The sequence below is a fragment of the Triticum urartu genome, chromosome 6, assembly GCF_003073215.2.
Source record: "Triticum urartu cultivar G1812 chromosome 6, Tu2.1, whole genome shotgun sequence".
NCBI lineage: Eukaryota > Viridiplantae > Streptophyta > Magnoliopsida > Poales > Poaceae > Triticum > Triticum urartu.
Window position 1 is genome coordinate 562,109,617 of NC_053027.1, and position 12,404 is coordinate 562,122,020.

A 12,404-nucleotide genomic window follows, 5' to 3' on the forward strand; every position below is an offset into this window, starting at 1 on the left:
CGGCGGCGTACGGGGCCACACACAGACACACACATGCATATATACACACACACACATACACACACACATTTTTTTACTTATTTTCTGTTTTTTAGAAAAGTTAATTAGATGATCGAATGTTTGATTAATGTCGAATGTTAGATGAATTAGCTAGATAGAAAATTGTCGAACTAGAGATTTGAACTAGTTGAATAATTAATATAACTAGTTTATTTTTAGTAAGAAAATTATCGAACTAGTTTATTTAGGTATATGAGATTTGAACTAATTCAATAATTAATATAACTAGTTTATTTTTAGTAAGAAAATTGTCGAACTAGTTTATTTAGGTATATGAGATTTGAACTAGTTCAATAATTGATATAACTAGTTTATTTAGGTATATGAGATTTGAACTAGTTCAATAATTAATATAACTAGTTTATTTTAGTAAGAAAATTTAGGTATCTGAGATTTGATGATCTAATTAAAATATTATTTGTTAATGAGTTTTTCTGTTTATTTAATTTTTTATATATTTTGAGTTTATATAAATGTTAGATTAATGTCGAATGTTAGATGAATTAGATAGAAAAGTTAAATATATAATAATGTCAATTGTTAGAGATGAATATAGTTAGATATATTAATGTCAAATGTTAGATGAATATATATTTGGCTAGATATTAATTAATGTTAGATAGTAATAGGTGTTTAATGTTTCACCTATATGAACATAGGAAATGTCATCTGACGACGAAAAAGATTTCATTATGTGCGAACACTGTGAGGACCATCGGGGCCTGTGCGACAGAAATTTCCTTGTTGATGGTAGGCGCTTCAGCATCAAGCTGGATGAGACATTCGAAGTTGATACAGTAAGTCACTTTGGCAATTATTATTTGAATGCAAAACTTATGCTTCATTTGCTTCAACTTATAAATTTAAATTTTCACTATTCTACTAGCGCATCCCCTGTCATGCAAGAATTTTTGTCTTGGATAAGATAGGTTTTAGTGCTATAGATGATATGGAGGTAAAGAGAGTTTACTTGAAGACGGAGCATGGGTATACTTTCAACGTCAAATTATATAATGGAGACACATACACCCATTTTGAATGCAAAACTTGGCAAGCACTATGCAAGGCTTATGCATTTGAGCCTGGTATGGTTGTCACCTTTGATATTCGTCCGGAAGATGATATTGAAGGTAATATAGACATCTGGGTCGATGTGCAAACACCTCCAGTTCTACCATTATGTGAGTTTTTCTCAACCATGCATGCATATGTTTATGTCTTTGATACAGTTTATTCAAAAATAGTTGACAACTAATTTGTATTGTCAGCTTATTTCGGTTCAAGCAAACATGTCCGGCGCTTGGTAGACAGGACCTACTACTGCCCCGGGGCTCAACTAAACTGCGAGGAGATAAGTCATTATGTTTCATGGCTTGAGGATCTTAATACTGTCAAGACAAATTTTTTTCCTGAACTTAGAAATGTTAGTACTCAAAACGTGCGACCAATGGTGATCGTATTGAACTACGGTCACATCTATAATCGAAAGATGGTAAGATTTTAACTATTTGTCCTTAATTAGTGCATCTTTTGCATACATTATTTTTGAAGCTAAACTTTCATTGCTTAGTATATTAATTACTATACGATGTTCTTCAACAGGGACTTCCGATGACAGTTGTGCCTCAGTGGATCGAGACTAAAGGTGACATGTCAATGGTTAGCTTACGGCCAAGATATCCTACATTGCACATGAGTGCATTCAGGATTTCTGAAAGCGAAGAATGCTTAATAGTGAAAGATTGGAGCAAAATTGTTAACGATCGCAGAGAAGTACTAGGGGGCGGCAAGGAGAAGCGCAACCCAAGATTAGGAGACAGATTCATCTGCATGCTCCAGTATGATGAATCAGGAGAGCTATACATGTTCTATGCTATTCTACCTGAGAGGGAGCAGCACTAGTTCATGCTCTTAATCAGTGTCTCATGTCCGTGTCCTGAACTTCGATGTTGGTGATGATTATGTTGAACTCGATGATATCTTTGCTTCTGTTAGAAAGTGAATGTTTCCTCTTTAAGCTAGCCAGTGTTGGTGATGATTAGATAGCTAGCGGTAATGACTATGATGATTGAATAGTGGTAATTAGATGACTACGATGATTTTTAGCTAGCTAGAGTTTATTTATTTATTAATATGCGATGATGATGATGATGATGACGACTACAACTCATTATAACGTAAAACAATTCTAAATTTAATTGATAACACAAATTTAATTGAAAAATACAAAATAAAACAAAAACCCACAAACATTTAGTACCGATTGGTGTTACCAACAGGTACTAAAGGGCTCCCGGCCCCCGGAGCTGGCTCGTGCCACGTGGTTTCCCTTTAGCACCGGTTCGTGCTGAACCAGTACTAAAGGGGGGGCCTTTAGTGACCACACTTTAGTGCCGGTTATGGAACCGGCACTAAAGGGCCTTACGAACCGGTGCTATTGCCCGGTTCTGCACTAGTGTTTGGTCCCGGTTGGTGGCACCAACCGGGACCAATAGTCATCCACGCGTCAGCATTTCTGTGGCTGGGGTTTTTTGTTTTTTTTTTAAAGGGGGGGGGTTGGGGGGTTAATTTAGGTGTTTCATATATTGTGTTAGCTAGCTATAATTAATAGAGAGAAGTGTCATCTCTTATGTCTGTGCTTGGTCGACGCTACATGCTATACATACGTATAGAGAGGACTAGACACGCTAGCTAGCTAGTAAGCAAACGAAGGAAACAGAAGATCGTCATGAACATATATGCATACAGAGAGAAGTGATATCGACCACCTCTCCTTCTCCGAGAGATTGGTCGAACAACAAGTTCTCGTATATCTATCCGACACTACCGGCTACATATATACAATAATTATCTCTTACAAATATAATCATACGGACTCAAGGTCCACATAGTATTCTCCGTCTTCAGGGATCACGTGGTCAAGAAAGAATGCCGCCAATTCCTCTTGAATTGCTCGCATGCGAGCTGGTGCTAGGAGTTCATCCCGCTTCCGAAACATCTAATTTAAAGAAGGGGGTCAATACATATATATATATATATATATATATATATATATATAAATGAATGAAACTCAACACAAATGATGGTAATAAGATAAAATTGTGAATGTTGTTATTTACGTACTTCATATTGTTCGTCAGTGTAGCCCCGCTCACAGGTCGTGTGGCGGATGGACTCGCAAACGTAGTATCCACAGAAATCATTCCCTTGTTCCTGCCACAACCACTTTACAAGAAATAGAGGTCAATCAAACTGATAAGCAAGAATGCCAAATGGTATTGATGAAACTAGCGCTTGAATGACTAGTAGATGCGCGGAACATGCTACTATAGTACTTACTTTCGGGTGTCTAAATTGCAGCTCCTTCGGTAGTCCCGAAACTTTTCTGGTGAATTTTCTCCAAACTCTGCCGGACAAAGAAAACAATTACTTGATATATCAGGAAATGAACAAAGTTGCTGATATGGTGGATAATGATCGATTTGGAACAACAAGTAAAGCTCATCACAAACAGTGTTGTCACCTCTGAGACGTGTTTCCAACCAACTGCTGAAAGTCCTGATGTGTTCACATGTAATCCAGTCGTCGCACTACTCCGGGTGTTTGGAGCGCAGACTATTCTTGTGTTCATCGACATACGGGGTCACCAAGGTAGAGTTCTGTAGAACTGTGTAGTTTGCTTGAGATCAAGAATATCCGTCCCTGCATATTATTGAGTCTCTTCCAAGAGTGCCTTTTCCAGTCAGTCTCCCCTCATACCGCGATTTAGGGAGACCTATCTTCTTAAGGCCAGGAATGAAGTCAACACAAAACCCGATAACATCCTCTGTTTGATGGCCCATGGAGATGCTTCCTTCTGGCCTAGCGCGGTTACGGACATATTTCTTTAGGACTCCCATGAACCTCACAAAGGGGAACATATTGTGTAGAAATACGGGCCCCAGGATGACAATCTCGTCGACTAGATGAACTAGGACGTGCGTCATGATATTGAAGAAGGATGGTGGGAACACCAGCTCAAAACTGACAAGACATTACACCACATCACTCCTTAGCCTTGGTACGATTTCTGGATCGATCACCTTCTGAGAGATTGCATTGAGGAATGCACATAGCTTCACAATGGCTAATCGGACGTTTTCCGGTAGAAGCCCCCTCAATGCAACTGGAAGCAGTTGCGTCATAATCACGTGGCAGTCATGAGACTTTAGGTTCTGAAACTTTTTCTCTGGCATATTTATTATTCCCTTTATATTCGACGAGAAGCCAGTCGTGACCTTCATACTGAGCAGGCATTCAAAGAAGATTTCTTTCTCTTCTTTCGTAAGAGCGTAGCTGGCAGGACCTTTATACTGCTTCGGAGGCAATGCCGTCTTTTTCGTGCAAACGTTGCAGGTCCTCCCATGCCTCAGGTGTATCTTTTGTCTTTCCATACATGCCCAAGAAGCCTAGCAAGTTCACGCAAAGGTTCTTCGTCATGTGCATCACGTCGATTGAGGCGCGGACCTCTAGGTCTTTCCAGTAGGGTAGGTCCTAAAATATAGATTTCTTCTTCCACATGGGTGCGTGTCCCTCAGCGTCATTCGGAACAGCTAGTCCACCGGGACCCTTTTCAAAGATTACGTAGTGTAAATCATTGACCATAGCAAGCACGTGATCACCGGTGCGCATGGCGGGCTTCTTCCGGTAATCTGCCTCGCCTTTGAAATGCTTTCCTTTCTTTCGACATTGATGGTTGGTCGGAAGAAATCGACGATGGCCCAGGTACACATTCTTCCTGCATTTGTCCAGGTATATACTTTCAGTGTCATCTAAACAGTGCGTGCATGCGTGGTATCCTTTGTTTGTCTGTCCTGAAAGGTTACTGAGAGCGGGCCAATCATTGATGGTCAAGAACAACAACGCCTTAAGGTTAAATTCCTCCTGTCTGTGCTCATCCCACGTACGTACACCGTTTCCATTCCACAGCTATAAAAGTTCTTCAACTAATGGCCTTAGGTACACATCAATTTCATTGCCGGGTTGCTTAGGGCCTTGGATGAGAACTGGCATCATAATGAACTACTGCTTCATGCACATCCAAGGAGGAAGATTATACATACTTAGAGTCACGGGCCAGGTGCTGTGATTGCTGCTCTGCTCCCCGAAAGGATTAATGCCATCCGCGCTTAAAGCAAACCATACATTCCTTGGGTCCTTTGCAAACTCATCCCAGTACTTTCTCTCGATTTTTCTCCACTGCGACCCGTCAGCGGGTGCTCTCAACTTCCCATCTTTTTTTTGGTTCTCACTGTGCCATCGCATCAACTTGGCATGCTCTTTGTTCAGACGTTTCAACCGTGGTATTATAGGAGCATACCACATCACCTTCGCAGGAACCCTCTTCCTGGGGGGCTCGCCGTCAACATCACCAGTGTCATCTCGTCTGATCTTATACCGCAATGCACCGCATACCGGGCATGCGTTCAGATCCTTGTATGCACCGCGGTAGAGGATGCAGTCATTAGGGCATGCATGTATCTTCTCCACCTCCAATCCTAGAGGGCATACGACCTTCTTTGCTGCGTATGTACTGTCGGGCAATTCGTTATCCTTTGGAAGCTTCTTCTTCAATATTTTCAGTAGCTTCCCAAATCCTTTGTCAGCCACAGCATTCTCTGCCTTCCACTGCAGCAATTCCAGTATGGTACCGAGCTTTGTGTTGCCATCTTCGCAATTGGGGTATAACCCTTTTTTGTGATCCTCTAACATGCGATCGGACTTCAGCTTCTCCTTTTGACTTTCGCATTGCGTCCTTGCATCAACAATGACCCGGCGGAGATCATCATCATCGGGCACATCGTCTGGTCTTCAGCGGCTTCACCCGTTGTAGCATCATTGGGCACATCGTCTGGTTCCTCTTGATCCTCACCAGCTCCCCCCGTTGCAGCATCACCGTATTCAGGGGGCACATAGTTGTCATCGTACTCTTCTTCTTCGCCGTCTTCCATCATAACCCTTATTTCTCCGTGCCTCGTCCAAACATTATAGTGTGGCATGAAACCCTTGTAAAGCAGGTGGGAGTGAAGGATTTTCCGGTTAGAGTAAGACCTCATATTCCCACATTCAGTGCATGGACAACACATAAAACCATTCTGCTTGTTTGCCTCAACCGCATCGAGAAACTCATGCACGCCCTTAATGTACTCGCGGGTGTGTCTGTCACCGTACATCCATTGCCGGTTCATCTGCGTGCATTATATATAATTAAGTGTCCAAATTAATAGAAGTTCATCATCACATTAAAACCAAAGTGCATACATAGTTCTCATCTAACAACATATAGCTCTCCAGAGCATCTAATTAATTAAACCATACATTGAAACTATGTAAAACATTTCAATGCGAAAACAAATGCGATCATAATCGCAACCAAGGTAACAATTGATCCAACAGCATAATGATACCAAGCCTCGGTATGAATGGCATATTTTCTAATCTTTCTAATCTTCAAGCGCATTGCATCCATCTTGATCTTGTGATCATCGACGACATCCGCAACATGCAACTCCAATATCATCTTCTCCTCCTCAATTTTTTTTATTTTTTCCTTCAACAAATTGTTTTCTTCTTCAACTAAATTTAACCTCTCGACAATAAGGGTCGGTTGGCATTTCCGATTCACATACATCCTACATAAATAAAATCTATGTCACGTTGGTCGGCATAATTTTCATAAACAATAAATGAACCAATAGTTATAAAGATAATATATATACCACATCTGAATCATAGACAGGACGAGGGCCGACGGGGGCGGATACCAAAACCATCGCACTATATAAGATGCAATAATAAAAGTAAGAAAATAATACAAGTATCTATGTAAACATACAAGTAAGAATATTTTTCTTTTCAGAAAGAAGATAAGAACAAGAGGCTCACCACAGTGGTGCCGGCGATGAGCTCGGCGCGGGTGATCGACGGCGGTGAAGACGGGGACGGGGCGTGACGGACCGCTAAACCTAGACAAATATTATGGAAAATGGAGCTTGGAGGTCGAGCTTGGAGAGGAGAAAGCTTAAGTAGTGTGGCTCGGGCATTCCATCGAACACCTTATGTGCATAGGAGGTGAGCTAGAGCACCACCAAGCCCTCTCCCCCTCGGCCAGAGAAAAACAGAGCACTGGGGTGCTCTGCTCGCGAGCGAGGGGTATATATAGGCACCTCATTGGTCCCGGTTGGTGACATGAGCCGGGACTAAAGGGAGCCTTTGGTCCCGGTTCAAGCCACCAACCGGGACCAATGGTGGTGGGCCAGGAGCTCAGCTCATTGGTCCCGGTTCATCCCACCAACCGGGACCAAAAGGTCCAGATGAACCGGGACCAATGGCCCACGTGGCCCGGCCGGCCCCCCTGGGCTCACGAACCGGGACCAATGTCCACATTGGTCCCGGTTCTGGACTGAACCAGGACTAATGGGCTGACCTGGCCTGGACCAAAGCCCTGTTTTCTACTAGTGTCTCAAATTGAAAATTTTCATGCAGTGTGAGAAATTGTTTGCACAAGTTTCTAAAAACATTTTGCCATTCGAAAAATGATTGTTGCATCAAAAAACCTTTGTGTGGTTCGAATTTCTGGCCTTGTTCATGCTTCGTGCACTTCGCAAGTTGATATAGTAAACGGAACTCATGAGACAAGTGTCACAAGTTTATGTACTGACATGCACATGGGTGGGCCTAAGACCAGGTTAGGAGCATTTAAGCCCTAATCTACCCCAAATACACAGTGGAGAACATAAGCAAGTTTGGCCCAACCCACTAAACTGTAAACAACTTTGCTAAAAAAAACTTAACTGTAAACAACAACACCTGCTTGCCCAACATAGGCCCCTCGATCGTTTGCAAGATATTGTGGGTGTTCTACGTATTTATTTTCTATCGAGTAAAGCCCATCAAAAACTAGGGCTGATGCAGATGGATGGGACGGTGCTATCTCAAAACCATATTTCGTATTATCGTTGAATGTTTAATGAAGTTGTGACGCATGGTGTGGACATGAGCCCCAAGCCCCATGGCTGGACTGTGCGTCTGCTTTCGTAAGTGTTTTCCAGTGACTCCGCTGCATACACGGTTTAATGGATCGATGGCATCATGGCAATATGCAGAGCATGAGAGAAGCTGCTAAGCGATTGGTAGTATCTTACGCGTGCAGAGTTTCTGCAAGCGAGCACACATGCACTTGGACGAACAGGAAAATCTAAAAAAATATTCATATATATATATATATATATAATATATATATATATATGAGACATTGATGTGTGTTTCACGTGCTTGCAATATTTCGGGATGAAATAACGTTCATGCAGGTCCTGGAAAAAAACGACATCAGTGTCTTTAAAAAGACTATTGTTGGAAGCATTAATTTTGCTTTGTTGCTTAGGCCTCTATGAATGTGATTCTATCACGACAATTTGCATGCAAGTGAAACACTCGTCAATGTTTGTTGGCAAAAAAAATTATTTTTTTAAAGTTCTTTTAGTACTGTTTTGGATTTTACGGTTCACATCAGGTGCATGTGAGCTCGTGCTCAGGAGAGCACTTTCTACTAGTACTATTCGTTCTTTTTGAGAGAGAGAATCTAGTACTTCTATTCAAGGTCGCCGGAGCAGAAACACGATGAAAGATTCACGGTCCAATGCATGCATGGACCAACGAAGTAAACGGAAAGGAACGTGCGTGGGTACATGGATGACAACGCGGCAACGTACATACAGACTTGAAAGAAACAACACACTAACATATTACAACCAACTTGGAGAAGAGAATTCGCAACGAGCCAAGTAGCTATCTAGCCAGCAGCTTCCTTCTCACGGCTGCTAGAGTAACAACCGTTTTTTATCCTTCTCAGAGTCAGAGGAATCTCGGCCCATTGCATGCTGCTGTATCGCATACGTACAAAACAAAACAATGGAAGATGAGTTGTACCTCTAGCAATGCCGCAACAGAGGTGATATGGATACAATTAGCTTTGGGGATGAGCATGCTCGGTTGCACTTTTTTGTTGTGGCAATATTGGTGCAACATATCTTCCACTAATCCGGCCTTCCATGTGAGGGATAAGCACATGCATCGAGGTAGGTTAACATTTCACGATCATGTGGCATAAAGATTATTGGAAATTCGGTTCATGCCACGGGTGGTCAAGTCACAGACGAGTTTACAGAACCAGTGTTTGCAATAGCTTAACGGATTTTAAAAACCTCGACTTAAACAAGTTAGACTGAAGGAGGATGTTAAGATTTACTCTCTTCCATCCAAAATAAGTGTGGTGGTTTTAGTTCAAGATCGGAGGGAGTACTTAGTTAAGATGTTGTGAAATTCTTATAACCGGTACGTCTATAAATCAATTTTTTGTTGGATCTCATTCTCGATTCACATGTTGTAACCATTTTTTGTTGTAAATGCTCTGGCTAGGCCGTTACGAGCCTTGCTAGTAGCATACTAGAGGGTCTTCTAACCATCCACAGACCTGAATCGACCAAAGGCTTTTGATTTTGCTATGGGAATAGTGGCCCTAGCAACGTCATCCTAGTCCCTAGCCCACTCTGCAAAGAATGATGATCCACGGCCGATGCACACATTGACAAGGACATCTAATGGCTAGGGATGCCCAAAACAGCAAATCCAACTGCTGAAATTGCTAGTGCGTTGAGATGGAGATATTAACGTCCAATTTTAATGTCTCTAGATGTATATATGTGGCCTCCCCACTCTACTTCTTACACCGCAAGTTTTAGATTTGTCCACATAATATTTTTTTTAGTGGAATGGCTCAGATCCAATTGATTTGGTGTTTATCCAATAAATTCAAGTGTCTTTTTTTTGCGGGGAAATAAATTCAAGTGTTTATCCTAAACTTCAGGACTATTTTGTTTCATACAAGTATAAAGTATTTAGTCAGTAAAATGAATTGAGAATCGAGATAAGAAAGAAGTGTAAGGTATGGGTCGCCAAATATGAGAGAACTTTAGATAAAAACTTGATTTAGTTAAGGATTTTTTGTATAAAATAAAAAAAATCGAGCTTAAAGCAAACAAAGGGAATGGAGAGCTCTGATAAGCCTGGGAGGCTGGGACGCAGGGCACCTACATAATTATACACTTGCTTTGGACAGAAAACATTTCCTTGTTTACAAAAGAACCATGGCACACGCACATTGAACATATATAATTAAAAAAAACTTCATGATTTTCTCCAACATGATACAGTCAAGCAACTTCTACGCCTGCGAGGAGCGGTGTCGTCAAATCCGATTGAGTATGAATTTCCTGAAGGATTCAATTTTTTTCAATCAATCTCTGGCAAGTGGCAACTTCAAGTTACGAGAATCAGTCTTAATTAATTTAAGGGATGGACCACCTTTTGACGAGGAGCGTTGTCAGTGAACCCAATGCCCTTCCTTTTAGTGGGGAAGATGATGAACACAAAACTGGAGAGAAACGCCATGCCCATGGGCAGGTTCTTGAGCAGCTCCTCGGTGTTCCTGCTGGCGTCCGGGAAGAAGCAGTTCTGCAGCCCCACGTCGCTGAACGCCACCGTGAGGAAAACCACCGCTGCGAAGAAGGCGTGCACGAAGTCCAGCGGCCGGAGGCGGAGCCTCCGAAACTGGTCAAGATCGTTCCACTCGTTCCTTTCTTCCTCGCTGGAGAAGTTGAACACGTTGAAGCCGCGTAGTGTGGCGAAGCCATAGTATAGCTTTCCATCGCGGCGACCGACAACGCTGTCGGTGAAGGCAAAGAAGAGGCACGAGACGGTGAGGACGGCGACCAGCGCCCCGGTGAGCCACTGGTTGGAGCTCTCACACTTGCCGTGGTTGGTGAAGGACGGGGACAGTGCCTGGTATGCCAGCACCGTGCCCGTCGGCAGGAGCTGCGCTAGGTTCGAGACGCTCGACATGACCGTGGCCGGTGCAGGCCCCGTGGCAGGTGTTGGCGCTGCTGTGCCGGCGGCTGTTATCTTACCGTCGTCCTCGTTGGTCAGTGGATGTATCTGGATCACCGTGGGCGATGACGAAGAAGAAGATGCCATTGTACGCCTACTGTGTGCTTGATGTGTGTGCTAGCTCTGAAAGTTGGAATGCTCCAAACGGATCGACACGTTGAAGTTTATATAGAGGCACGTATCGCTGAATGATTCCAAAGTTCAAATTTAAGTTGGTGTTGGCGCGTTGACTAGTCTTTACTTGGTATTGCTGCATGCATGCTGAAGGGCTCTACACTACACGATTGCATGTACCTGGTCCCAGCTCTCTAGCTAGTTTTGGTGAATGGTTAATTAGTGTAAGTTGTAGTTAACTTATAACCAACTCGTCTGACATGGAGTATATAGTTTACAGAAAGCACGTGAATTTAATTGGTGATGTATGCTATGCAAGTCTTCTTCCAGGAAGGCGAGGAAGGAGAACAAGTCGTAGCTAGTCATCAGCTTTTACGCAAGTACTCCACTTTTTACTCACGTTATTAATTTCCTCCTGATCTCCGTTTCAAAAAAAAAAAAATCCTCCTGATGCTCTACCCCGTTCCAAGCTACATCCCACATAAAATAAATACCAACAAAGTTATTATTGCTGAAAGCATAACTGAACAAAAGAGGCCATTTATTTTGGAAGTGAGGAGGCACTGTCCCATGAAGATTATAAAACTGTAGCAGTTGACAAAAGGATATAATTTCTCTAGAAACACCCAGTAAACATAGATGCACACACGTGTAAAACGCCCAGTATATTTTTTTTGCATAGTTATCCTAAATTTAGCTGTTTATCCTAGTTAATTTACGTAGTTATTATCCTAAATTACTGTACTAATTAATTTTATACAAGTATGTTAATCATTGTAAAATATGGTGGGGTAGATGAAAGAAGTGTTGTTTCGCAAAATGGGAGAGACCTCTTGAGGCAAGCTAGATTTATAGCTCATGATTATCTTTTCAAAATAACAACGTCGATCGTAAAGCAAACAAGGGAATGGAGGGCTGTGATAATTGATATCGCAGGAGGCTGTGATGTTTTCATACCCTTCGTGGATGGGCAAAGCATACGCATGGGATTTATAAGGCTGAGAAGGAAAGGCTCCTTCTACTTATTCAATCCCTCGATATAAAAGCTGAATCCACTATTTTAGATACCAGAGAGCTGGAAACTAAAGCGGAGGCGGAGTTGAGACTGAAAGAACTCCTTCGAGAAGAGGAATTGAAGTGGGCATTGCGAGCTAAAGTTCGCAAAATCACCCAAGGGGATGACAACACTCAATTCTTTTATATTATTGCAAATGGCAATCACCGAAAGAAGAGGATATTTCAGCTTG

General features: G+C 42.2%; 1 protein-coding gene across 1 annotated transcript; it reads right to left on the minus strand.

The window, feature by feature from the left end:
* Positions 1 to 10,214: 10,214 nt before the first annotated feature.
* LOC125513024 (protein DMP10-like) lies at positions 10,215 to 11,158 on the minus strand. Its single transcript, XM_048678067.1, has one exon. The coding sequence runs from the start codon at positions 11,128 to 11,130 to the stop codon at positions 10,441 to 10,443; it is 690 nt and encodes a 229-aa protein (XP_048534024.1). The 5' UTR covers positions 11,131 to 11,158; the 3' UTR covers positions 10,215 to 10,440.
* Positions 11,159 to 12,404: the final 1,246 nt, after the last annotated feature.

Excerpts from the sequence above, each read along its gene's own strand:
- LOC125513024 (XM_048678067.1), bottom strand. The coding sequence starts at position 11,130 with ATGGCATCTTCTTCTTCGTCATCGCCCACGGTGATCCAGATACATCCA.